The sequence below is a fragment of the Triturus cristatus genome, chromosome 10, assembly GCF_964204655.1.
Source record: "Triturus cristatus chromosome 10, aTriCri1.1, whole genome shotgun sequence".
NCBI classification, from domain to species: Eukaryota; Metazoa; Chordata; class Amphibia; order Caudata; family Salamandridae; genus Triturus; species Triturus cristatus.
In genome coordinates, this window is record NC_140593.1 from 1,095,291,362 (window position 1) to 1,095,319,282 (window position 27,921).

At 41.5% G+C, this 27,921-nt stretch overlaps 1 protein-coding gene across 1 annotated transcript in view; it reads right to left on the reverse strand.

Moving 5' to 3' along the window:
• LOC146796632 (cytochrome P450 2K1-like) overlaps positions 1-27,921 on the reverse strand; it is a 137,147-nt gene that overhangs the window by 16,138 nt on the left and 93,088 nt on the right. Inside the window, exons 6-7 of the mRNA XM_085629297.1 lie at positions 16,563-16,704; positions 839-1,026 (exon numbers count right to left, since the gene is read on the reverse strand). Of these exons, the coding sequence (XP_085485423.1) occupies positions 839-1,026; positions 16,563-16,704 (330 nt within the window). The remainder of the gene's footprint in view (positions 1-838; positions 1,027-16,562; positions 16,705-27,921) is intronic.

Sequence of the window (27,921 nt, forward strand, 5' to 3'; positions counted from 1 at the left end):
AACGCTTTGAAACCTTGGGGTCAGGTTTGCACTTTATAAAACTCTCAAAATAAATAATGTCATTCATGGGACTTCCCAGTTGGGCCTTTGCAGCAAATGTCAATATACACAATTACTTGCCAGCTGCAGTCCAGCAAAGGAAAGCAAAACCTCAGAGTACAACCTGAAATGCTGTATAAATGAGGAAAACTCTTTACCATCTGCAAAAACCTAAAAGAAAAATCCTCTCAGCCTATGGGGATTTCGCTGAGACATTCACGGTACTACTCAAAGTACCAGTTACTGAGGGGTGATTCAGTTCCATTAGACTCTTTACATTCCCAATTGATTTTAATTGCATTCACTTCAGGTGTAAAGCAGCAAAACCATGTCTAGTATTCCCAATTGATATTCATCTTGAAAAGCATCATTACATTTCATCCTTGATGTGTGGCCCATGGTTTCCGGCTATTAACCTCATCATGTACAATCATTATGGTACATTCCTTGAAGCTTGCTTGTAGCCTCAGATTTGGTTTGTGCATAATGAGGAGCTTACACTGTTACATTTCCAGTCTCTTTTCCTTGTCATTAGTGTGGTGTTACCCAGGAATCACAGTGGCCAACCCTTATGACCGATAGAATAGTGCCTTACAAATAGTATGCACTTAGACTGCACAAAAAGTGATGAGTGGAATGCTTAAAGTAATACATGCTACTATTAATTAGTCCAGGGTTCATGCCAAATCTTTGTTTTTTAGATCGTCCATGTCATTCCAGATAGGCACCACCCATATGACGATGACTCTTGGTCCAACCAAAAAGAGGGCAGTACACAGCAAACTAATCATAAACTTACCTTAGGTATGCAGTACCCTCTGAAGTGCACATCAGTGGTGGTGACACGGGATAAATTTAGTGGAAGAATATCTGCAAATCGCTGTATTTCATGTACCACTGCATCTGTATAGGGCATGTTTTTCCGATCTTCTACCCTGGGCACTTGTCCTGGTTTAATAGCACAAGTGATTTCTTCTTGAACCTTTCCTTAAAAAGAAAGCATGCATTTCTTTACTTTAGTGCCATAACACATTATGCTTACATGGCAATTTACTACTAGATGACATACTTAGTAAAGTTCTTAGGTAATTTATTGATTATATTTTGTTGTGAGCAAGGTCTGGATTTTGGTGATGCCTAAACAATGGAACGAGGCAACAATATATAATATTATAATCAGTTAAGAAATTGATGATGATTGGAGAACATCAGTGGCTAAACACAATTTGGCTTATCTTTCAGATTTTTTCTCCTATAAGAACATGAGCTTGATCTTGACCACTGTCAGGGCTAGTCAAATGTAAATGTGATGTGGATAGTGGGCTCTTAGGCCCTACTGCGGGTGACATTGTTATTCTTTTTTTTTCCTCCATTATTATACTGTGAATCTGAAAAAAAAAAACGTTATCAATTGAGACTATCTGAAAATTGTCCAGGCTTCTCCTTATTGGAGAGTTTCGGAATGCAGAGGCTTGGAAAGCAATTTTATTGTCTCTTTCGTAAGTAAGTTCATCAATTTATTGATCTACAAAGAAAAGAATGCAACACTAAGGGGCTTATTACGATTTAAATTCCATCCGGTCGGAATTGAAACCGGCCGGTCATTCCAGCTGGCTAGTCGGAGGCTGGCCCGTCATCCCATAGGGTGGTCTTTCTGCCTTTGGGATAACGATACTCGGTCTCCGGCAGGCTTTCCGTGCCGGGCTTTCCGACATGGAAAGCCTATTGGATAGCGAGTATAGGGGGCCCCTAGCAAGGCCCCCTTTCTTTGTCAGCCTCCGGTTGATGGCCAAGGGGGCACCTATGGTGCCCCCCTGTTAATTCCTGTACCTTTTGGCAGGCACCTTAAGGTGCCTGCCACGGGGTGCAGGGAACAACACCACCTCCCATTGCCCTATGGGAGCATGTACTACCGCCGGTTTAAGGTCGTAACACATGCTCCCATGGCGAAATGTCAGAATGCGACCGAATACTGTCCGGTCGCATCCTAATCAGGCGGTCGGGACCGCCCGACATCGTACTAGGCCCCCAAAAGTGTTGTGACTTGCTAATAAACATGAATTTGAAAAAATATTCATAATCATTCTGGGAAAGGTTATATCTTTCCCGATGATCGCTATCAATCACATTGGCAGTGCAGAGGAAACTCTCATGTAAATAAACTCTATAAATGCAAAATTAGGAAAAGTAATCAAATATAATTTACAGATTAGATATTATTTGCAGAGTACCTTTTAATGTGAAGCAATATAGTTGAGCATTACACTGTAAGGCAATATGTACAACATTTTAGGCAATCACAATTCCCCAACTGTTGCATTATCTGACGTAACTAAATAAGTTACCAACGGGAAGAATTTCAACCCTATATCTGATCACATACAGATCATGGACTAAGAAAAGAACGCCTGCCTCTGTGGGACAGAGAACGTTATTATATAAAAATAAATCTTGAAAATGAATACCACAAAAGAAACAAATCGAAAACTTGTGACCAAACACAAAAAACAAACACAACAAACAACAGAGAAGTATGAAGTGTAATTCAGGAGAGAGGGAGAGGAAAGAAAATGAGCCGTATAAACTGTGAAGAAAGAAAACCTTAGAAGAGATAAAATAATATTTTCTATTTCAAAAAGGAGCAATAGAAATTGAACCTGGAGGACCCCTAGTGGAGAGAGGCAAGATTGCGGCCGTGATAGCGGTTGTGCGGGCCTGAGCTCCCGGAGGTTCCCCCCTCTCCCCGCTCCCACGATTCACTCACCGTGATCTGGATATGGCTCCATGTGGTGGCTGTAGCTCAGTGCTGGTCCTGAACGCTGCTTGGGGTGGGCATGTCTCACTTACCGTGAATCTGACACAGCTGCAAACGACGGCTGAAGTCCTGTGCTGGTTCCAAAAAGCAAGGTGCTGCTGGGGTCGGCATGCTGTGGACTGTTTGCGGCGCTCCTCACTTGGTTGTGTTCCGACTGCTGGCTCTGACGCGACGGGCTTCCTGGTGTGCGTGCACAGCTCGGGCTGCGGATCGGATGGTGGCGGTGAGGAGACAACTCAGCGCGGGACGAGTGCTGCGTTTGACGGTGAGGATATGCCCCCAAAAGTTGGGCGAGGAAGAGTGCGCAACCAAACGGACATATCGGTAACTGTTGAAGGCAAGAAGCTGTCCCTACTCTATTTTTAGCCATGAAAGCTAAAAAAAATAAAATAATATCGGCTCATCAGTTATCCCGGAACAGGAATGTGATCTAGAGGTTCAAGGGGGGGTGGTTCAGCCAGACACTCTGGTTAATAAAGATGTGGCCCCAAGCAGTCGCCACCAGAACTTGATGGGAAACGATGAGGGTGGGATACATGACGATAATGACAATGGCATCAGAAACAATGCAGAAAGGATCACAGTAGGAGATATCCCTCAAGACCCTGTCAGGATGGCACAGAAGGAAGCTTATAAAGTGAAATCTGGCCGTGATAAGTCAGATCTAGCAAAAAGCAAGGAAAAAGGAGAGCAGCAGGATTTAAGCAAGGAGTGCGATTCTGAAGATTTGCCCTTTTACTCAATGTCAGACCCCTCTGACACATCTGGGGATGACTCTGTATCAGAAAACCATAAGGGGAGTGATAGTCCAAAAACGGTGCGCAAACACTGGGGGATGAGTTTATCCGCGAGTAACCTTTCGGCTGGGAGTGCAGACTCGATTCAATGGGACTATTCCATTATGGCAGAGACTGAGACAGCCAGTGGGTGGCAGCCCAACTTTGAAACCACAGAGAAAGCAGAAGATATATCCCTGGTGGTCATTTATAAGAGCATTATGGCCCACAGAGAGTAGACGCGCGCAGAGAGTCTGCAAACACAAGGGGCTTGTCGCAAACTCCAGAACGCAGTTCGCAGAATTGCTAAGTCTTGCTCTGAGTTTGCTGAAAGGTTCAACAAGGCAGAGACCAGTATCTCAAACTTGGAGGACAAACAGGCGGCCCAAAAAACAACGACAGAGACTCTGCGTTCGACCAAGGATGACACCCTTTGGAAAATTACGGACCTAGAAAACCGCCTACGGCGGAACAATCTTCGCGTATTAGACATACCCGAGGGGTCAGAGGGGCAAGACCCACGGAAGTTTATTGTTGAACTTCTTTCAGAGGCATTTCCTGGGCTAACCCAGTGGGACTGGAGTCGCGAAATTCAGAGGGCACACAGATTCCCATTTGTGCAACGTAACAGGCCGGGCCGAGGACGATTCTAATATCAGTGAATAACTATCTTGCAAGAGAAGCGGTATATGATCTCGCACGCCCGGATAGAAAAAAAACTGGGAAGGGGATTGATTTCTTTGTGCGTCCTGACTATTGCCCTCTGACTGTTGAGAGAAGATGCCAATTACACCAACTTATTACTCCGTTTCGGGATAAGGGGGCACAAGCCTTTTTGTTGAATTCGGCTAAACTCAAAACCATATATAATGAGCAGGTTCGGTTCTTTACATCAGAGATAGCCGCTAAAGAGTATCTACAATCCCTCTAAAATGACATAGTGTGAAGAAAGAAAAATAAGGAAAGCAAAAAAAAAAAAAAAACAGATAGATTGTGAAATTTGATGGTTTTGATTGTTTTGTTTTTTCTATCTGAGATAGTGAGATGGGGCGATATTGAGGTTATATGAGGGATAGTCAATGAAATCTGATGGATTGGATCATTGTATTTCTTTCTTTATGTGAGTTGGTGAGACGGTGCAATATTGAGGTTACATGGTGGTGGGTGGTGAATATTTCAAAGGCAGTGATTAACACTTGGAAGGGGGCCGGGGGGTGGGGGCCGGGGATGAGAAGCTTGATCCATCTCGGAGACCCTGTGTCTCCAAGCCTTGTATTTGGGGATGGGTGGGGGGAGGACACGGCTCCGGCTGGAACCGTGTGTAGGAAGGGGTGGGGTGTTGGAGTAGGGAGGGGGGGAGTGGGAAGCAGTAAAAATGATCCATGAAGATTGGCAAATGAAGAACATGAAATTCAATGGTTAGAAGCATGCAGTATACAAACGAATTACAAAGGATGGGGGATAGTGGTATAGTCGGTGGCATTCGGGTTTGTTCCCTGAATGTAAGTGGTCTGAATGATAAAAATAAAAGGCAACGGGTTTCAAATGAATTGTGGGCGTTACAGATTGACCTGATATGTATACAGGAAACCCACATACCATTGGCTAAAAGAAAGGTATTGGCAGAATTGAGCTTTACAACTTTAGTCTGTACTGAACAGTCAACTACTACACAGGGGTAGCAATTTTAGCGAAAAATCATATACAAGGGACAGGCAGGAAACTGGCAGACAAATTTGGGAGATGGGCTATAGTTGAGTATCACATTGGAAATCAAATCTATACAAGAAGTAGCTAGGGGTAAAGCAAAAATCAATCTATACTGGAGTAAAGAGATAGCGAGGAAACACTCTATAAACATGAAATTAAATTATGAATATGGGGAAGCATCTGGGCGCTGTTTGGCGCAGAGGCTTAGATCTAAAGATGCAGCTCAGAGGATTCGCTCTAAGGTGGATTCACAGGGGAACATAGTAGAAACGGACACAGGGATTCTAAAGGTGCTTCAGGACGTTTATGTGGCATTATATACTGGTGAGGGATATGATTCCCATGTAGGGAGTCCCTGCTACAGAATTGTCGTGCTCAATTGGGTACGCAGGATGCAGAATTGTTTGAAACCCCTATTACAATGGAGGAATTGGAGAGAGCTGTCAATGGTCTACCCATGGGTAAAGCGGCTGAGCCTGATAAACTCCCATTAGAAATCTATAAAACATTTTGGGGAGTTAGTCACCATACAACAAGCCCAAGTGGGAGCCACCCCATTATCATGGGACGAAGCCAGTATGATAGTCTTTAAAAAAAAAAAGATAAACCGGCTGATCGACCAGGCTCATATCGGCCAATATCGCTTTTAAATGTAGATGGTAAAATCTACGCTAAGATTTTAGCGACCCGGTTGGCTGAAGTAATAACACCTTTAGTATCTGTGAGACAACATGGATTTATCCCGGGGAGGGGGACAACCAATCATATCAACAGGGTTGTAACCATGTAGATATAGCTAGCACAACGGGGAGTGAATTCAGCCTGACACTATTAGACAGTGAAAAAGCATTTGCCCGGGCGCTTGGGAATTTTTATGGGCCGTGTTGCAATGCATAGGTTTTAAACATAATTTTATTACCTCCATACAAGCATTATATGGTCGTCCATCAGCCAAGATTTGTATTATGGGTCTCGAATCAAGCCCAGTACGTATCTCGCGGGGAACCATGCAGGGATGTCCTTGTTCCCCGCTGTTGTTCTCATAGTATATAGATCCGTTTTAAAAAATAATAGAACAAAGTGCAGGGATAGAACCGGTTATATGGCAGCAGGAGCATTACCGTGTGTTTGCATATGCAGACGATGTGGCAGTAGTAACCGCGAATCCCAGTATAGCCATGCCAGAAATCGAACAATTGGCATTGAAGTTTGGGGCCGCTTCAGGGTACAAACTTAACGTGGCAAAAACACAGATTCTTTGTTCCAAAACTGTATTTGAAGATCCACGGGTTGTAAGTGAGGTAACATACTTGGGTGTCAAGCTAAGGACTTGTTTAAAATCATTGGTCGATACTAACTGGGGCAGCATTTTAAACGGTGTACGGTGTTGCAGGGATTCTGCTCATGAACAGAACTTTGCGCAGGAAACCAGGACCTCAGTGAATTGCGGTGTACCAAAAACTCACCTCAGAACCCAGAACCCCAATCCGACTAGCATCAGTGTCCCATTCGTCCTCCGTATCCTCTCGGAGCTCCCAATGTATAGACAACCCAGAACAAGCGACTTAGAGTACTCTCAGGAATGGTGGGAATCAGAAATACCTGTTTGTACCATATCAGTCCACAATAAGAGTAATCAGAGACACGGTAAAGTTTAAAATGTTTATTTTATAAACTACGTGTCCTAAGATGCAGTACTTTGGCTAACATAAGCAGACAAATGATTACAATTAAAACCATCAGCATTGTTACAATCCCATAGAAAAAGAATGGAGAAATCATATTGCAAATGATAATGGAACACAACCACCCTCCCTTCACTAGTGAGCTAGTATTATTATACTAATAGAAGGTCTCTAGGCTTGAATGGGGAACCCCATACCGTAAAGATCAGATCAGGTGAATCACATCACAGGATCAGCTTTGCTCTGCGCCTGGAAAAGTTCTTCTCCAGAATGTGTTTCTAATGCATGCAAACTGCAATATTACAGGCTCTCGACTTTCAGATATTTGCAGCTGTGTGCGTGTTATGGCTAGAGCGTGGGCCGATCAACCTGAAATCAAAAACATACATTGTTTGGTGGCTCAGACTGTTTCTGAACACAATGTTCAGACCAAGGTCGCAGTGCACGTCTAGGGATGTGAACAACAGACAGTTCTCATGTGAAGAAAAAGGCACGCAAGCAGTTTTCAAACAATAACATGTATCTGCATTTTCGTGTGCAAAAGCAGCAAAAGTGGCAAGATGGCATTTCTAACGTCTAAGGCGCTTATGCTAACATAGCAATGTATGTATCTAAAACGCTGCCTTCACTACAACGGAAGCAATTGGACCAATGCGAGTGTCTACACCTTTCGCTTGTGGGACCTTGTAATGTTCTTAAAATGCTGATACCACCCAAAATTTTATATTTTTTTAGATCAGTGCCACTTGAAATCCCATGTATCCAACTTGCAGTACTACAATCAGTGTGTGCCAAGTTTTTATGGGCTCAAGGTAAATCTCGCAGAGCCATGCATTATATGACCCTTCCCCGTGAGAAGGGAGGCTGGGCTGTGCCAGATTTTACTCTGTATCATTATGTTTGTATCCTGCAACACATGAATATTCAATTATTTGGTGACAAGCCAGCTAGCCCTGCGGAAGCCCCATCAATTTATCAAATACTACTTGGCAGCGAGGTTAAAAATCGATTGTTCATGAATGTAGAGCCAAGCTACTACAAGAAAATCAGGTTTAAGGTTTTAAATACAGCGTATGAGGTGTGGAAAGTTGTGCGAAAGCAATATGGGATAGAGAGGATTTTGCAGTATACCACCTTCATTGCTACTACACTTCTTCCACCGATTGTTTGGGATAGGAGCACAGATAGATGGCGGACTAAAGGGATTTATTATTTAGGGAACCTATATGGTAACAGCTGTCTAATATCTTTTGAAATGCTAATGGACAAATTCCATCTCAGTAGGTTTGAATTTTTTTAATATTTACAAATCCGTGATTATTTAGGCAAACATCAATTGAAATTAAATCTAAACCCTATTATAGAAGCAGTGAGGAAAAATGCACGTATTGGAATACTGTATAATATATTGTTAGATACTAAGGGTAGCGATATAGAGAGTCACAACACCAAATGGGATGATAGGTTGGGATGCACTGGTGTGAGGAAGAAAACTCCATTGAATTAGCAGGAAAATTGTTAATATCTGCGAACCTCCTTGCACAACACTATAAGATGCTGTTCAATCTTTACTATACCCCAGCTAAGCTTCTTAAATGCGGGGGGGACAAATGACGGGAAATGTTTCCGATGTGGATCAGATGATGCAGATATAGTACATATTTTTTTTGCTTGTCGGCAATTAATGATTTTGTTTATGCACATAGAGAAATTTTTCACGGAAATTGTGGGGTGTCCAGTAAGTTTGTCTCCTGCCCAGGTGTTGTTGGGGGCAGATGAGAGAGAGGTCTCAAATCAACTGGCATATAAGTATAGGTATCTGATTTTTCTCGTAACAGCTGTGGTCCGGTTATGCATCACTTCAATGTGGCTCCAAAAAGACGTGCCCTCTTTTGAACTTTGGAAGGCACGATTTTTGTCTATGTTTAATATTGAATTTAGGATATATGAAATTAAAGGTATTCAGAAAAAGAAACTGGGCATGGAGATTTGGGGACCAATGGTGTCTAATATTAATGAATGAGGCCAAGATAGAGTTGAGATATGGCTGATCTTATAAACCTGCACTCGCACTTTAAGGAACCCAGTGTAATATGTATCACCACTATTTTCTATGTATTATGAAATATTGTATTTTTTTTAAAGATATTTTACTGTATTTCTTAACCATTGTCTTTTTTAAAAAAAAACATTGTAACTTGTGATAACTTTCATGGATTAATAAATAATAATAAAAAATGTAAAAAAGAAATTGAACCTAAGGGAAAGTCCCACACACACCTAGGGAGGATGAAATCATGGTACCAATACATGATCAACACACAGGAAAGAAACAGAGGTAAGAGAAATACCATAAATCAAAATAAGGTACGGAGGAACAGATAGTGAGATAGATGATAAGAAGAAGGGGAAATACAGACAAAGTAAAAATATCAAAAGGATGCTAGAGGAGGGTCCATCCAAAACTGGAAGGAGAAGGGGAAAAAACTACAAAAACAAGTAAAGCTAAGGGACACTCGAAGAAGAGGGAGCAAGATAAAAACACAAGGTCAAGGTGAGAGCAAATGCCTAAAGGGCTCAACACATTATATGAGTAATTTTGATTACAGTATAGCGAATATTTTAGACTACAAATAAAAGAATGAAGATACATGATTAAGCAATAATTGTGTAGTGCACATGACCCTATGCTTTATTGTAAGAAAGTGCCCTCTTTTTGCATGGTTGCCACCACTTTTTCCCAAACTGTTGATGTGCTTTGACTGAGTGTGCCCTGGGTTCCTGCAAACCAGGTACCCAGGGCCCATTGTAGTGAGGATATGGGATTAACTATGGACATTGCTAAATTAGCATAAATTAGTATAAGCTTGGCGGCCATGCTGCTGCTTTTGCACACGTTACTACATGCCTTTGTTTTCGCTAATACTATGCTTGTGTGTTTTCACATGAGAACCGTCTGCCTTTCACGATTCTTGCTGTACTCTGTGGTCTTCGTCTGCACACAATGTTCTAGGTCAAAAAACAAAATTAAAATGACCTGATATTAGAGTGAAAATCTTAATACGAATTCAACGGCCATTTTAGAATGGGATTATACTAACCTTTGTTGGTAGGCAGTCCCTTTTAGTTTGGTCAAATGGAAATTTGTTATCACATATTATTATAAGCGTAGTTTTATAACAATAATCCTATTCTAAACTGGCCGCTGAATTCGTATTAAGATTTTCACTCTAATATCAGGTCATTTTAATTTTTAACTTATGGGGTCAAAATCTTTTTAAATTACTGTGACCTATAAATTGGTATTTTACATTTAGTTAAAATTAAAAAATTCCCTTCGTCTACGCTCAATTTCATCACGGGGGTCACTTGATACATATACTTCCTTCATAAATGACCTCCAGGACAGGCGATGGAAGTATACCGACCCGGAATTTGTTCGTTGCGAGCAGGGAGGCCGCAGTATTTTTATCTGGTGAGTCGAACGGTACATTTGTAACTTTAGATGCCGCTTTCAATGATAATAAAGTCTCTTTATGGGGAGTGTTTCCGAGTTGACATATGCCACATTTAGATGGGGGAGGTGAAGCTTCCCGTTTAGATATCAGGACAATGTTTTGATATGCTTTATCATAGGTGTATTTTCTAATAAAGCAAAACTAATGCTTCAATCACGGCATTTTCAGATCGTCCATTGCTCACGTATTTTAACTGTAACCAGTCAGACCTATTACTCTGCCACTTAAAGTCATAAATATGAATACGGAATGCTGGCATATTCACCCAGTGTATCCTGTCGATAACGTGGTTATGAATTAGAATATGACGAATCCGGAGATACGTGCAGCCTAGACAATGTTTTGCTAGACAGAGGACACTAGAATATAGTTTGCCCAGTTGCCCTGAAAGTCAAACTATTAATTTTAGGAGCTATTGTACAAAAATGTTAGCAGGCTCTAGAGTGTCACGCTGCAGGTATAAAATCAGTGACAAAGAATACATTTTGTCGTGATAGACTTAGGCGTCTGAAAAACTTTACACAAATGGGTTTGCTAGAACCTAATTAACTTTAAACATAAGCTAGTCACCTTTACTTTGTCGTATGGGACTAGACACCTTTTGTAAAGTGACATCTAACTACAATTGCAAATAAATGAATATATAAATGTATAAAAAAATATATAAAAATCAATAAGGGCATTGGTGGAAACTGGGCATTATGGATTAAAACTATGTGTCTTCTTTGATATTACAGATTTTACCTCTACATTTGCATTATTTCCAAGCAACCGGACAAGGTAACTAACCATATAGACAATAGTTGGTTAAACTTAACCCGTAAAGTTTTTTAGGTAGTGATAAAACATATTTGTGTTTACCCATTCAGTTTGGTAATCGTCAATTACTGAAAACAACGTTTACTAAGAACCACAGCCAAAGTCACGGCACACCGGTTTAGCCTTGTAATGACCGTTATTTATATGGTAAGCCTCTATGAACATTATTCTATAGACCAACAAGGGCTACTACCTCAAGGTATCTTATCTACTTTTGTATTATTCTCATAAGGTCACGATCTTAAATGAATTTTAAATAACCTGCATCGGTGGCTTCAACGAACGCAAATTTAAAAGTTATGGTATCGATCCTAAGGTATGCCACAACAGTATTTACTCATAGATGAAAAATCAGCTTTCTTGTGATTAAGATAACCCTTTCCTAAATATATCTTGTTGTATTTTAGATTCCTCTTATACAATGATATTACGGATGAGGATTGCCCTTCCGTTTTTTTCCGTATTTTACTGAGTGACTTAAAAAGCCTCCTTACAGAAATATTTTAATTAGGTATGTAAAAAGAAATATTTATTTTCTCTTTTTTTCCCTTGGGATCATATGTTGTGCAACTTTATGTTATCATTGGGTTATTTTAATCTGCTTAGTGCAATGCATAATAGTTGCTAAAGATGTTTTTATCTATTAAACTGTCAATAAAATTGTTAAAATATCTGATAGATAAGTTTTTAATAAACCAATATGCATTTTGATTTTCTGTTAATTAATTCTGGTTATTTAGACAATATTTTTAAGAAAACTCTGTCCTGAAGAAGGTGAAAAGTGACATCTCACTGAAACGCTGCGTCAACTGTCTTGTGAAGTACACTGATATGATAGGACTTTGTATATGAGATGTTTTTTAATTATATATGTTATTGTGTCGCCATGTACACCAACATTCTCTTACCACTAATATGAGAAGTTTTTAAATGTATGTACGTGTTTTGTCTAAACCGAATAAAATTATCTAAATTGAAAAAATGTGTTTATTAATATATCAGCTATGTATTGTTTATATGTTTTACTATTGGTCTGTTGTATCTAATTAACATTCACTGCATTTTGTAGGCATTGCAAATATTTCAGCTTAGTGTATCGCACAGCTTCTTGGCCAACACATGATCCATTCTTTTATGTTTGTTTCTTGCTCAGGGACTTTTCACGTTCTTGTTTTTTGTACTACCGTGTCCCTATACAAATATTAGGGTACCTCCCTCTTGTTTATTATTATTACACATACCTGTGTACCATGCCTACAAGCCACTGCCCTGGTATATGTAAGCCACCCCTCTAGCTGAGTGCACTATACCAGTGGTGAGGGTACAGGTGCACGAGCCCTGTACCCCTACAGTGTCTAAGCCACTTCTTAGACATTGTAAGTGCTGTAATGCCATTAAGAGAATATGGTGCTGGGAGTTTGTCATTATAAACTCCAAAGCACCATAATGGCTTTACCGAAATCTGGGTAGTTTGGTATCAAACTTCTCAGCACAATAAACCCACACTGATGCCAGTGTGGGATTTAATGGAAAATGCACTCAGAGGGCATCTTAGAGATGTCCCCTGAAAAACAGCCTAACTCTAGTGCCCTGGCTTAGCGGCTGTTGACAGCTGCCATCACCAGACATGTTTCTGGACATCTGGGTCGAGAGCCTGCTGCTCTCGGAGGCCTGAAACAATGCACATCCTGGGATGAGGGGCCAAGCCGCCTCCCTCAGGATGGGCAGGGTCCACGAAGAGGAAGCTTCAAAGGCTTGCCACCTTTGTGAGCTACCCCAGCAATTTGCTGCTTCCAGAACTGGCCCCCACCGGTTCTGACCCCCACTTTGGGCAGGAGAATCGGCAGGTAAACCAAGTGAGGAAGGGTGGTGTGCCCACCTTTGCCAACCCCACCCCTGAGGTGGGGGAGGCAAGGTGAAGCACAACTCTCAGTCCCCACCATCGTGCTGATGGGGGGACCCAGCCAACCAGACAGATGCATATGCCCCCTCCCACTGGTGGGTGGCATTATAGGGCGTGTACCCACCCACCCACCCATTGGTCCCGACCTGTACCTACCTGTAATGCCCCTAAATTTAGTATTTAGGGGCAACCCTGAACCTTGCCTCCTCAGACACGAAACGACAAGAGAAGAATAAGGACCGAAGAAGCCATGTTGAACTAAGAAGAGGAGGACGCCCACTGACTTGGCCCAAGCTGTATGGGCCTGTCCCAACCTCAAACCTGCTCCAGTGAAATCCCAGCATGTCCTGCAGCCAGCAGAAAGCAGCACGCATAGAAAAAGGAAAAAACAAGGAGAAATGAACACATTTCTCCTTGTTGCGCCTTCCTATGTCTCTCCTGGGGAGGCGTAGGATTCTGACACGGTTACGATTTCTTGTAAATCTGGAAATGTGGCAGAATCCATGGGTGTTGCGTTGGAACACCCACAGCAACACCCATGACACGCCCCTTTCACGCAAAAGTGATGCGTGATAAGGAGCCGTATTACAAGGCCATGACAAGCCACGCAAGGTGGCTTTACGTGACTTTGTAAATATGGGGAAACACACTGCGCTGTTGATGCATAGTGACGCACCGGCGGCGCAAGGGGCTTGTAAATATGACCCGATTGTTTTTTGGCCAAATGTGTTTGTGTGCATGTGTTTGGGGAGCCTGTATGTGTCTCTAGGTAAGGACGTAAATGCAAAACACAATACAAGCATTAATTTCAGCTTTGAGAGTGTTAAATAAAAATGAAATACCGAAACTGACATAAAAAGACACACAACCTCAAAGGCACTGATACAAAACATACATACCAACACAAATCTATATGTCTACATACAGATGCTTAGATATACACTGATACAAACAAGCACACACAAACTTAGAGACATACAAAGTCAATCACACAGAAAAAAAACACACATAGATAACATTCACACACCCACGTGCAGAAACTTATATACAAAGATCCGCACAAACCCAAAGACTCACACATACAGATACATGCATAAAGATGGAGACATACGTAGAAACACTCGGCTAGTTTGTAAATAAATAAGTGCCAGGGCTCTCGTCAAGAGGCAGCTTCCACCAGTCCATTTCTCCTGTTCGCACTTCCTAGCACATAATCAACTACTAACTATGAATCCGTATAAGTGGGGAGAGGATGTGGCGTAATGACTAGAGCTGCCGACTTCAGAGCTGGGGAACCAGGTTCGAGTCTCGTCGTCGGCTCAACATCCTGTGATTCTGGACGAATAACGTAATCTCTCTGTGCCTACCAAAAATGAATATGTGCTGAAGCGCCGGTGTTGATGATTAAGTGCGGGTGCTGAGCACCAGAAACCACAGGCTCAAAGTAAGCACTGGTACAAACCCATACACACAATTAAAAAAAAAACAATCAAGTGAGTCATGGCATGGCAATCAATAAAGACAGGAAGGCGTGGCTTCTCATGTCTATGTTCATGTCTAAAATCCTCTCCTGAGAGTGCTTTTCCAACGTTCTCCCCACCAAGTTTCCCAGGCCCATGTCTGACCAGATGCTCCAGTCCGGGGTATTGTCTTTCAATTCTGGGACTTGTAGTCTTGTTTAGTCCATTAGAAAACTAGGAATACTCGTCCCAGAATTCAAAGAAAAAACTTGGGGCCAGATGTACAACCATGGCATTTAGCGACTCGCAAATTGCGCTCAATTGCAAACCGTTAAATGCCATGTACAAGAGTGTCAGAGACACTGTTTGCAATTCCCAATGGGGTCGCAAATTGCATGACTATCAATATCCATGAGGCACTCGCAATTTGAGACCCCTGCTGGTATCAGCAGACCTCCATGTCTGGGACTGCTTTTAAATAGAGCATTTTTTTTAAATGCAGCCCATTTTCTTAAAGGAAAACAGGATGCATTTAAAAAAAAGAAACATGAAACGTTTGTGTTTCTTTTATTAAGGGCAGGTAGTGGTACCTGGGACCTCTGCCTGCCCCTAAAAAATATCTTCCCCTGCATTCACAAAGGGAAAGGGCTCCATTTGCAAGTGCTTTAACACCCTTTTGAAGAGGACGGTAAATTGCAAGTGTTTTGCGACTGCAATTGCGGTTGCAAAACTTCTTACAAAGGCTTCTGGCTCGCTATAAGGAAGGGATGCCCTTAGCACGCCCCTTCCTAATAGCGACTCGCAATTCCTATTTAGCGACTCGCTAAATAGGGATTGTACATGGCCTTATTAGATTTTGCATGCGCACACCCGTTTGCGCATGCAAAATAGGGTCATACATCTGGCCCTTGGACTAGAGCAGCTCATCATGCATGGAGCTGGGAAACCTTGCAGCTATGCAATGTGCAAGGCAACATTTCATTAGGCCGACAGCAGTGCTGCAGCCAAATCTAAGGACAGAACAGCACCATGCATGATCTACATTGAGGTACATGTCCATGCACTATTTATAAAAAAAGGCCTATGTTTTACATTTTGTGAATCATTCTCCTGTTCGCTTCATTTCAATGACTGCATTTGAACTGAGATCGGGGACCTATGTGAATTCTCACTGGTACCTCAACCAGATTAAACTGCATTTAAATACAGGTAATCTGCTCAAGGCAGTATTGGTCACTTCATAGATATAAAAATTATCTGCACTCCATTTCCCAGAAACCCTTCCCTGATGAAACACTTTTGCAGCTTCTTTTTGTGACACATGCCATGTATCTATTTTCCAAGCAGGACTTCTTTTTTTGCAAAAGTATTATCCTGTTTTTGAACAGTATATGATAGCAATAAAGCACGATTAAACAGGTGCAAGCAATAATGCGGAACTGGACGCGGGCAGCAGGCGGTCTGCTCACACATGCACTCTTATAGAGCGCTGCAACTAAAAGAAAAAAGTATCCCCAAAAGGCCAAGCAGTAGAAGGACACGGGGCAAAGAAGCAGTACTTGTGCCATGCTCCAGTAGAAGGAAAAACACACTGAGAAAGTGAAGCAGGCACGCACTCACCAAAGATAAGCAATGAAACAATGGTGATGATGACCCCAACCAATGGTAAGCAATGGGCGGTCTCTGATCCACCTGCAAGTAAACAAAGTGTCTAGCAAGAAACAGCAGATGTGCTGTCTCAGGAGAGACCTAAGAACGAAAGAGCAAGCAGACTGATGTATCGAGGATCATGTGATGCTATAAAACATGAGGCAGAATTTTTACATTCAGTTCTTACTTTGTATCTCTGGATATTTCATCATTAGTAGAAGAGCCCATCGAAGAGTTGTAGAAGTTGTTTCTGTGCCTGCTCCAAATAGGTCCAGTGTGCAATGCTCTAGATTTTTCTCATGAAAATGAGTGGTAGAGCTTTTCGACTCCTGAAAAAAAGCGCAATGTTTAAAGAGTCAAGAGAGCAATCAACCAAATAGATTTCTGTATTATATAAACAGATGCATCAACCAAGCCAAAGGAAAGCAAAACATTGATCAAATTCGATAAATATGCAAATTCACACAGAGAATTTATTCATTCAATTGTAGGAGCTTCTATTATGTTTTGTTTTCAAAACGTGTTTGAAAATGAAAATCAGGCATAACTACTAGGGCTAAATGTCTTAAGTCATTAGTTTGGAATGGAAGGCACCTCGTGGTTTAATTCAGGATGAAGAATTTACATTTATTTGGGGAATTAACTATTCTGTACTAGTGGCAGTTTTCTTGTTCTGGATGATGTATTGCTTGATGTATTGTTTTGTAAAGTTTAGCTTGTATTTTTTTTATTATTTTCTTTACTATGTGCTGCTGTTAAAAAAATGTGTTTTAACCTTTTGAATTGTTTTTAACAGATTGATGATCTTAATTTTTAACTTGGACAGATTCCTGGCGGATTCCTGTCTACACTTCCTTTCTTCAATACTGGGATAATATTTGATATGGTTGTCATGGGAAGTATTTGCCCACTTCAGCATTGTATATGTTTCAGATGGGAGCGGATGAATGTATTTATTTTGTTATGAAGTATCTTGAAATTGAGATTTTTGTATATCTGAATTCCTCTCTAGTCACCTTATAGTATATGAGATATATGTTCCGTTGATGTTTGGTCTTTTTACTATTTAGTTTAGTAGTTTGTTTGGTGTGATACCCTTTTCAAACCTAAACCTAACTTTAGGTTGTCTTCAGAAAATGCTTGTGCTAGGATATTTATTTTCAGTGAAGCTTTATGAATTATTATATTGTATTATCCTTTGTCAGTGTATGATTATTTCCATTATATTGAGCCTATTGACTTGCTCCCCAGTCCAAGATGGTGCCTATGTGTATATATGTATGTATTTATGTTTGTTGTCCTTTCACTGTTTTAATGATCACCTTTCACATTTATTGGTTGTGATGACCATGCTACCCTACCCGTGAGCAAAGCTTAAGCCAAAACACGCTGGGAAGTTTGTGTTCTGCACTAATAAATTGCCATAATTTACCTCCTGGGAGTACGTTTGTGATTTGGACTTTTGATCATGTTTCCTGATATGTGACAGGTTTCTCTCATCTGGCCGACATACGCACCACCGCCGAAGGGGTCTGCTGTGTCCCCGTTGAAACAGATCATATATATATATCTATATGTCTGAAGGGTCACCCCAAACCTTTTGCCTTTCTCTTCCTATTTTTTCTGACTACCTTTTTGCTGGCCTTAGGACTCTGAGCACTTTACCACTGCCAACCAGTTCTAAAGTGCATGTGCTTCTCCCCATAAACATGGTTTGATTGACTTATTCACATTTGGCATATTTATTTTACCATTAAGTTCCTAGTACAGTGCACTGCATGTGTCCAGTGCCTGTAAATTAAATGATACTAGGGGGCCTGCAGCACTGATTGTGCCACCCACTCAAGTAGTCCTTAAACATGTCTCAAGCCTGCCACTGCAGAGCCTGTGTATGAAGTTTACACTGCCATGTTGACTTGGCATTTAAAACCCCTTGCTAAGCCTTACACTCCCTATTATTACATATAAGTCACCCCTAATGTAGGCCCTAAGTAGCCCATAGGGCAAGATGCTGTGTAATCAAAGGGTAGGACATGTGCTTTTAAATTCTACATGTCCTGGTAGTGAAAAACGTCCAAATTTGTTTTTCACTACTGAGGCCTACCTGTCATAAAGGGTTAACATTGGATATTCCTTATTACATTTAATGAGCTGTAATTCCTAATTGAGAGAAGGTATATTTATCATGTATCAGGTTACCTGCTCTCGCTTCCAAAATCCAAAGCAGAGTTTGCTATGGTAGGGCGGGAGCCGCACGGCTCCTGCCCTACCATAGCAAACAGCAGTGTCCCGGGGGTGGACACCCCGGGACACTGCAGGAGCTGGCCCTGGGGGGGTGGCGGTCCCCAGGGCCATCACTGGCTCCACACGAGGGGGGCCGCGGGCCTCCCTCCCTTCAATTAGAAAGCCCCGGGGAGGTGGTGGTCCGTAACTGACCCCCCAATTTCCATTTTTTTTGCCCCGGGGAGGTGGTAGTCCCCGGGGCGTGTGGGGGGGCTAGAGCCGCCCAGCATAAAGCTTGTGGTCGGGAGGGTTCGCGAACCCTCCTCGGCCATAGATATCTATATTTTTATTTTCCGATTTTCTCAGCAACTACTGCATGGATTTACACCTTTTTACAAAAGCACTACATTTTTGCCAAATTTGGGGTACTTCCGTTCAGCAGTTCGGGCTGTAGCCTTGCCTAAAGTTTCCTATGGGAAATTGATTTCTGGCTCTTATTTGTTACATTTCTCAGCAACTACTGAACGGATTTACACCATTTTAAAAAAAAGTCGCTTTCTGAACCAAGCACTACCTTTTTGCAAAATTTGGGGTATTTCCGTAAAGCAGTTCGGGCTGTAGCCTGTCTCAAAATTTCCTATGGCAATTAACATGGAGAAAACGCGTTTTGGGACTCCCCTTTTTTCTCAGCTCCCGCTTGACGAATCACCCCCAAACTTTTAGGATAGGAGCTGACCTGGATAGACTTTTTTTTTGAGAATTTCGCGAAGATTCGTCAAACGATGCCAAAGTTATTTTCAAATCAACCCAATCCCCCCACGGTCCCGCCGGTTCCCCGCGTCCTTCGGGACCTGGCATTTTGGTTTTGAATTTTGAAAGAGAGAGCAGGTTTTCCTGCTCTCTCTTTCAGAATTCAAACCAAGTTTGCTATGGCAGGGCGGAAGCGGCAAGGCTCCCGCCCTGCCATAGCAAACTACAGTGTCCCGGGGGTGGGCACCCCGGGACACTGCAGAAGCCAGCCCTGGGGGGTGGCGGTCCCCAGGGCCATGACAAGGCTCCAGGAGGGGGGCCACGTGGCCCCCCTCCCACAATTTAGAAAGCCCTTGGGGGGGTGGTGGTCCCCGGGGCTGGGGGGTCCGTCATGGACGCCCCTATTTACATATTTAGAGCCCCGGGAAGGTGGCGGTCCCCAGGGTGTATGAGGGTCTTAAGCCCCCCAACGCAGGTTATTTTTTCTTTATAAAAAAGCCCCGGGGGTGGCGGTTCCCTGGGGCTTGAGGGGGCCTTAGCGCCCCCCCAACATTACATTACTTAGCCCCTGGGGGTGGCCCTCCGCAACTATTAATGGTTTGCCCCGGGGGGTGGCAGTCCCCGGGGCAGTGTGGGACTTGGACCTCCCGGGGGCTAATTATTTTCGAAGCGCGGGTGCCCGCGCTTTGTTTTTTTTTTTATTGGCAGGATCTGCGCACCCAGCACGGATTTTGCCAAGGCACAAGATGGCTGCCAACACTTCCTGGTTTGGAGTGTTGACAGCCAATTAGCATACTGCTTGTCATCGGGAGGGTGCGCGGATCCTGCGCGCCCATAGATATATATGTGATTTTACTCTTGATTCTCAGGAACTACTGAACGGATTTACACCATTTAACCAAAAGGCACGACTCTGAACCAAGGGCTACCTTTTTGCCAAATCTGGTGTAATTCCGTTCAGCAGTTCGGGCTGTAGCTGCGACTAAAGATCGTTAAGGAAAATTGCATGGGGCAAACACGTTGTGGGACCCCCCTTTTTTCTCGGCCCCCGCTTGACGGCTCACCCCGAGACTTTCAGGATAGAAGCGGACCGGAGCTGGCCAAAAGTTTGGAAAATTTCGCGAACATCCGTCAACCGGCGCCAAAGTTATTGGGAATAGAATGTTGCAGATTTCCTATGGAAGATAGGTCCTAACTATAACTATCTACTGGCGATCGCCAGTATATATATATATATATATATATATATATATATATATATATATATATATATATATATATATATATATTACCTACTGGCGGTCGCCAGTAGGTAGTTATAGTTAGGACCACGTTTCCATAGGAAAACCTCAACATTCTATTTTGAATAACTTTGGCGCCGGTCGACGAATCCTCGCGAATTTCTCAAAATAGGTGGGGCGCTACGCTCCGCTCCTACCCTGAAAGTCTCGGGGGGATCCGTCAAGCGGGGGCTGAGATAAAAGGGGGGTCCCAAAACGCGTTTTTCCCATGCATTTTTCCATAGGACCTTTAGAACGAGCTACAGCCCGAACGGCTGAACAGAATTACTCAAAAATTGGCAGAGAGGTAGTCCCTAGGTCAAGGAAGTGCCTTTTGTAGGTTTGGTGTAAATCTGTTCAGTAGATTCTGAGAAAATAGCCTTTAAATCAATATATATATCTGAGCCCGCTTACGGTACGCTTACCGTACGCTTACGGTAAGCGTACAGTGGCGTGCGCGAGCGCGATTCTGATTGGCTCTTAGATCTTAGTAAACATTCGAATCGGCCAAAACCAGGAAGCGGCGGCCGCCATTTTGTGTATTTCACTCTGAAAAAAAAGAGTGAAAACAAGGAAAGGGGGCAATGAGGAGAGTTACAGACCCCCTAACAATTGTAAGGGGGTCAAAGAAGGACAGAAAAGTACAAAAAAAACATTTATTGATTTTAAAAAAAATCACGGGGTACGCGTACGGTAAGCTTACGGTAAGCGTACGGTAAAAAAATAAAAAAAAAATAAATGAAAAGCAGATTTAAGAGTTTAGAAATTAGGGAGCTCTAAAAAGAGCTGTTGTGTTTATGGAGTCATTTTTTTAGTGGTACCTACAAGTAAGTACCGATGCAGAGTCTAAGGTTCAAGAGGAAGACTCTGTTCCCTTCATCATTGAAGTGCACACCATCTCCTCTATAAATGTCTTGCATGTCGTAACGCAAGTTGTTGTGGTAAATGGCACCCATACCATAGTCACGGAGGAAAGCAGAAACAGATTTGTTGACGTGCTTTCTTGCTTTGTCAATCTGAGGACAGAAATGATTGGACCAGTTCCATTTTTGCCTTTGGCATATGTTGGAAAACACAAAGGCAGTTTTAGGGAAAAGTGTAAACAGTTGTGCAAAGGTGTCCTTCATAAGCATTTCCAGACCTACCCCAGTCAAAGTGCCTAGGTCATTGCCACCACAGTGCACTATTATGAGGTCAGGGTGTTGGATTTGAATGAAGGATTTCACCAATGGCATCAATTGGTGCCACTTTAACCCTCTCTGACCAATCCATTTAATGTCTACATTTGGCAAAGCAAGGTCTCTCACCATATCTGTTTTCTCTGCAAACTTTTCACTCCAGAAGACATAGCTGTGCCCTACAATCCACACTGTGAACATCTTCAAAGGAGAACTGGATGCACTCAGGAGGTGTCTTTCAGTAGAATGGCAATATGAAAAGAAAGACAGTTTGGAAATGGAGGCATACATATTTTTTACAAAACAAAAAGAACTGATTGGCTGTTTCATACCATTCTAGAAAAAAAACTAGGCTGTATGTGAAAATTAATAGAAGCATGTTTTGTATTGGTACAAAAAAATGTGTAACCAAAGAACAGTACTATGGATTTGCTGTTAGGTTTGAAAAGTCAAGCACTCTTGCTCTGTGGAATTGAAACATTGTGTGTCGAACTTCTGACCTAACTGCACACAGCAGTGTTCCATGAGCTGTTGCTATGGTAGCAGGCAGAAGTCAAGTTGGGGGAAGGGTACTAGGCAGAAGTCAAGTTGGGGGCAGGGTACTTTTGGAAAAGGGTTGGTTTTCAACCAATAGAAATGTGTCATTACATTTGAAAAAAAGGGGGAAGCACTGAGATTTGAAACTTACATGTATATGTGTGGAAAAATAGAGGGAAAGTTTGCCATTATCTGGTTCTGCTGAGAGGAGAGAGGTGAACACAACAGAGATCCTGGCTCTGATAATCTGCTGTTTGAGTGTCACATTTCTTTCACAACTAACTAATTTTAAAGGTGAGTTTACAGTTTGAGAGGGGATGTATGTGGTAACTTAAGAAATGAATAATAGAAATGGGAATTGTTTTTGTTGTAGTTACACATGGTGATTTCATAATGTGTCAGTCTGTAAAAGTGATTTTCACTTGGCCCGAAAAAAAAAGAGCAGTAAGTGTGCTTTCAAATTGGCAAAGAAATTTCGTTTTGGCACTAATGTGAAAACATGACTCTGTGTGCATAGAAGAATTATAGGCAGAGATTTATTGCGTCTTGCTCTGGTGATTTCACAGTTGCAGTAGATGGAAAGGGGGAGCGAATTTTTGGGGGAAGAAGCAGAGGCTTAGCACACACCCATGTGCTTGCCATGTATAGTCATGCACAGTAATTAGAAGCGAGTGGGGTTTTCAGGTTTAAGTCTGTAATGCAAATACATTCAGCATCACTAAGGCTGGTTGCCCCTGCTGGAGTGTAGGCAGTCACAGAGAATACACACGGTGGTGGTCTGAAAAAAAAACAGCTTGGACATGTGCATTTAAATAAATTTAAAAAAAAGGTTTCAGAATGTGTCAGTCTGTAAAAGTGATTTCAAATTGTAAAAAGAGATTTTCACTTGGCCCGAAAAAAAAAGAGCAGTAAGTGTGCTTTCAAATTGGCAAAAAAATTTCGTTTTGGCACTAATGTGAAAACATGACTCTGTGTGCATAGAAGAATTATAGGCAGAGATTTATTGCGTCTTGCTCTGGTGATTTCACAGTTGCAGTAGATGGAAAAGAGGAGCGAATTTTTGGGGGAAGAAGCAGAGGCTTAGCACACACCCATGTGCTTGCCATGTATAGTCATGCACAGTAATTAGAAGCGAGTGGGGTTTTCAGGTTTAAGTCTGTAATGCAAATACATTCAGCATCACTAAGGCTGGTTGCCCCTGCTGGAGTGTAGGCAGTCACAGAGAATACACACGGTGGTGGTCTGAAAAAAAAACAGCTTGGACATGTGCATTTAAATAAATTTAAAAAAAAGGTTTCAGAATGTGTCAGTCTGTAAAAGTGATTTCAAATTGTAAAAAGAGATTTTCACTTGGCCCGAAAAAAAAAGAGCAGTAAGTGTGCTTTCAAATTGGCAAAAAAATTTCGTTTTGGCACTAATGTGAAAACATGACTCTGTGTGCATAGAAGAATTATAGGCAGAGATTTATTGCGTCTTGCTCTGGTGATTTCACAGTTGCAGTAGATGGAAAAGAGGAGCGAATTTTTGGGGGAAGAAGCAGAGGCTTAGCACACACCCATGTGCTTGCCATGTATAGTCATGCACAGTAATTAGAAGCGAGTGGGGTTTTCAGGTTTAAGTCTGTAATGCAAATACATTCAGCATCACTAAGGCTGGTTGCCCCTGCTGGAGTGTAGGCAGTCACAGAGAATACACACGGTGGTGGTCTGAAAAAAAAACAGCTTGGACATGTGCATTTAAATAAATTTAAAAAAAAGGTTTCAGAATGTGTCAGTCTGTAAAAGTGATTTCAAATTGTAAAAAGAGATTTTCACTTGGCCCGAAAAAAAAAGAGCAGTAAGTGTGCTTTCAAATTGGCAAAGAAATTTCGTTTTGGGACTAATGTGAAAACATGACTCTGTGTGCATAGAAGAATTATAGGCAGAGATTTATTGCGTCTTGCTCTGGTGATTTCACAGTTGCAGTAGATGGAAAGGGGGAGCGAATTTTTGGGGGAAGAAGCAGAGGCTTAGCACACACCCATGTGCTTGCCATGTATAGTCATGCACAGTAATTAGAAGCGAGTGGGGTTTTCAGGTTTAAGTCTGTAATGCAAATACATTCAGCATCACTAAGGCTGGTTGCCCCTGCTGGAGTGTAGGCAGTCACAGAGAATACACACGGTGGTGGTCTGAAAAAAAAACAGCTTGGACATGTGCATTTAAATAAATTTAAAAAAAAGGTTTCAGAATGTGTCAGTCTGTAAAAGTGATTTCAAATTGTAAAAAGAGATTTTCACTTGGCCCGAAAAAAAAAGAGCAGTAAGTGTGCTTTCAAATTGGCAAAGAAATTTCGTTTTGGCACTAATGTGAAAACATGACTCTGTGTGCATAGAAGAATTATAGGCAGAGATTTATTGCGTCTTGCTCTGGTGATTTCACAGTTGCAGTAGATGGAAAAGAGGAGCGAATTTTTGGGGGAAGAAGCAGAGGCTTAGCACACACCCATGTGCTTGCCATGTATAGTCATGCACAGTAATTAGAAGCGAGTGGGGTTTTCAGGTTTAAGTCTGTAATGCAAATACATTCAGCATCACTAAGGCTGGTTGCCCCTGCTGGAGTGTAGGCAGTCACAGAGAATACACACGGTGGTGGTCTGAAAAAAAAACAGCTTGGACATGTGCATTTAAATAAATTTAAAAAAAAGGTTTCAGAATGTGTCAGTCTGTAAAAGTGATTTCAAATTGTAAAAAGAGATTTTCACTTGGCCCGAAAAAAAAAGAGCAGTAAGTGTGCTTTCAAATTGGCAAAGAAATTTCGTTTTGGCACTAATGTGAAAACATGACTCTGTGTGCATAGAAGAATTATAGGCAGAGATTTATTGCGTCTTGCTCTGGTGATTTCACAGTTGCAGTAGATGGAAAAGAGGAGCGAATTTTTGGGGGAAGAAGCAGAGGCTTAGCACACACCCATGTGCTTGCCATGTATAGTCATGCACAGTAATTAGAAGCGAGTGGGGTTTTCAGGTTTAAGTCTGTAATGCAAATACATTCAGCATCACTAAGGCTGGTTGCCCCTGCTGGAGTGTAGGCAGTCACAGAGAATACACACGGTGGTGGTCTGAAAAAAAAACAGCTTGGACATGTGCATTTAAATAAATTTAAAAAAAAGGATTCAGAATGTGTCAGTCTGTAAAAGTGATTTCAAATTGTAAAAAGAGATTTTCACTTGGCCCGAAAAAAAAAGAGCAGTAAGTGTGCTTTCAAATTGGCAAAGAAATTTCGTTTTGGCACTAATGTGAAAACATGACTCTGTGTGCATAGAAGAATTATAGGCAGAGATTTATTGCGTCTTGCTCTGGTGATTTCACAGTTGCAGTAGATGGAAAGGGGGAGCGAATTTTTGGGGGAAGAAGCAGAGGCTTAGCACACACCCATGTGCTTGCCATGTATAGTCATGCACAGTAATTAGAAGCGAGTGGGGTTTTCAGGTTTAAGTCTGTAATGCAAATACATTCAGCATCACTAAGGCTGGTTGCCCCTGCTGGAGTGTAGGCAGTCACAGAGAATACACACGGTGGTGGTCTGAAAAAAAAACAGCTTGGACATGTGCATTTAAATAAATTTAAAAAAAAGGTTTCAGAATGTGTCAGTCTGTAAAAGTGATTTCAAATTGTAAAAAGAGATTTTCACTTGGCCCGAAAAAAAAAGAGCAGTAAGTGTGCTTTCAAATTGGCAAAGAAATTTCGTTTTGGCACTAATGTGAAAACATGACTCTGTGTGCATAGACGAATTATAGGCAGAGATTTATTGCGTCTTGCTCTGGTGATTTCACAGTTGCAGTAGATGGAAAAGAGGAGCGAATTTTTGGGGGAAGAAGCTGAGGCTTAGCACACACCCATGTGCTTGCCATGTATAGTCATGCACAGTAATTAGAAGCGAGTGGGGTTTTCAGGTTTAAGTCTGTAATGCAAATACATTCAGCATCACTAAGGCTGGTTGCCCCTGCTGGAGTGTAGGCAGTCACAGAGAATACACACGGTGGTGGTCTGAAAAAAAAACAGCTTGGACATGTGCATTTAAATAAATTTAAAAAAAAGGTTTCAGAATGTGTCAGTCTGTAAAAGTGATTTCAAATTGTAAAAAGAGATTTTCACTTGGCCCGAAAAAAAAAGAGCAGTAAGTGTGCTTTCAAATTGGCAAAGAAATTTCGTTTTGGCACTAATGTGAAAACATGACTCTGTGTGCATAGAAGAATTATAGGCAGAGATTTATTGCGTCTTGCTCTGGTGATTTCACAGTTGCAGTAGATGGAAAGGGGGAGCGAAATTTTGGGGGAAGAAGCAGAGGCTTAGCACACACCCATGTGCTTGCCATGTATAGTCATGCACAGTAATTAGAAGCGAGTGGGGTTTTCAGGTTTAAGTCTGTAATGCAAATACATTCAGCATCACTAAGGCTGGTTGCCCCTGCTGGAGTGTAGGCAGTCACAGAGAATACACACGGTGGTGGTCTGAAAAAAAAACAGCTTGGACATGTGCATTTAAATAAATTTAAAAAAAAGGTTTCAGAATGTGTCAGTCTGTAAAAGTGATTTCAAATTGTAAAAAGAGATTTTCACTTGGCCCGAAAAAAAAAGAGCAGTAAGTGTGCTTTCAAATTGGCAAAGAAATTTCGTTTTGGCACTAATGTGAAAACATGACTCTGTGTGCATAGAAGAATTATAGGCAGAGATTTATTGCGTCTTGCTCTGGTGATTTCACAGTTGCAGTAGATGGAAAGGGGGAGCGAATTTTTGGGGGAAGAAGCAGAGGCTTAGCACACACCCATGTGCTTGCCATGTATAGTCATGCACAGTAATTAGAAGCGAGTGGGGTTTTCAGGTTTAAGTCTGTAATGCAAATACATTCAGCATCACTAAGGCTGGTTGCCCCTGCTGGAGTGTAGGCAGTCACAGAGAATACACATGGTGGTGGTCTGAAAAAACAGCTTGGTTTCATAATGTGACAGTTTGTAAAAGAGATTTTCACTTGCCCAAAAAAAAGAGCAGTTTGTGTGCATTCAAATTGGCAAAGAAATTTCGTTTTGTGACTATTGTGAAAAGAAATGTAGTAATATATTTAAATACAATAAAGGATTTTTTTTTTTAGTTTTTTTCAGGTATTACTGAAGAACAGTGAACAAAATTTAAGATGCCTACAAAATCTCGAGTTCAAAAAACGCTAAAAAAAAAACTATATTTGAAGACAACTGGAGGACCAAAGTTAGTAGAAGATGCTGATGTTGGGAAAAAGAAAAAATCTTCTGGTAAGCAAAAAAAACAATTTCTAAACAAAATATTCAAAACAAAGAAAAATGTACAAAATGTCTGTTCTCGGAAAAATGTAACAAAACATAGAGAACAGCAAAAAATTGAGAATTTAGTTAATGCAAATATACCTTCTGCAATTGAAAAGTTTAACATAAACAGAAAAACAGCATTTAAAGAGATACGTAGAAAAATGTTTCAGAGAAGAGTTATGTCCAATTTGATAAAGGATATAAAGAAATATAAGCAAAAGGCTAAATATTACAAGAGAAAAAAAGAAATTGAAGCCATTG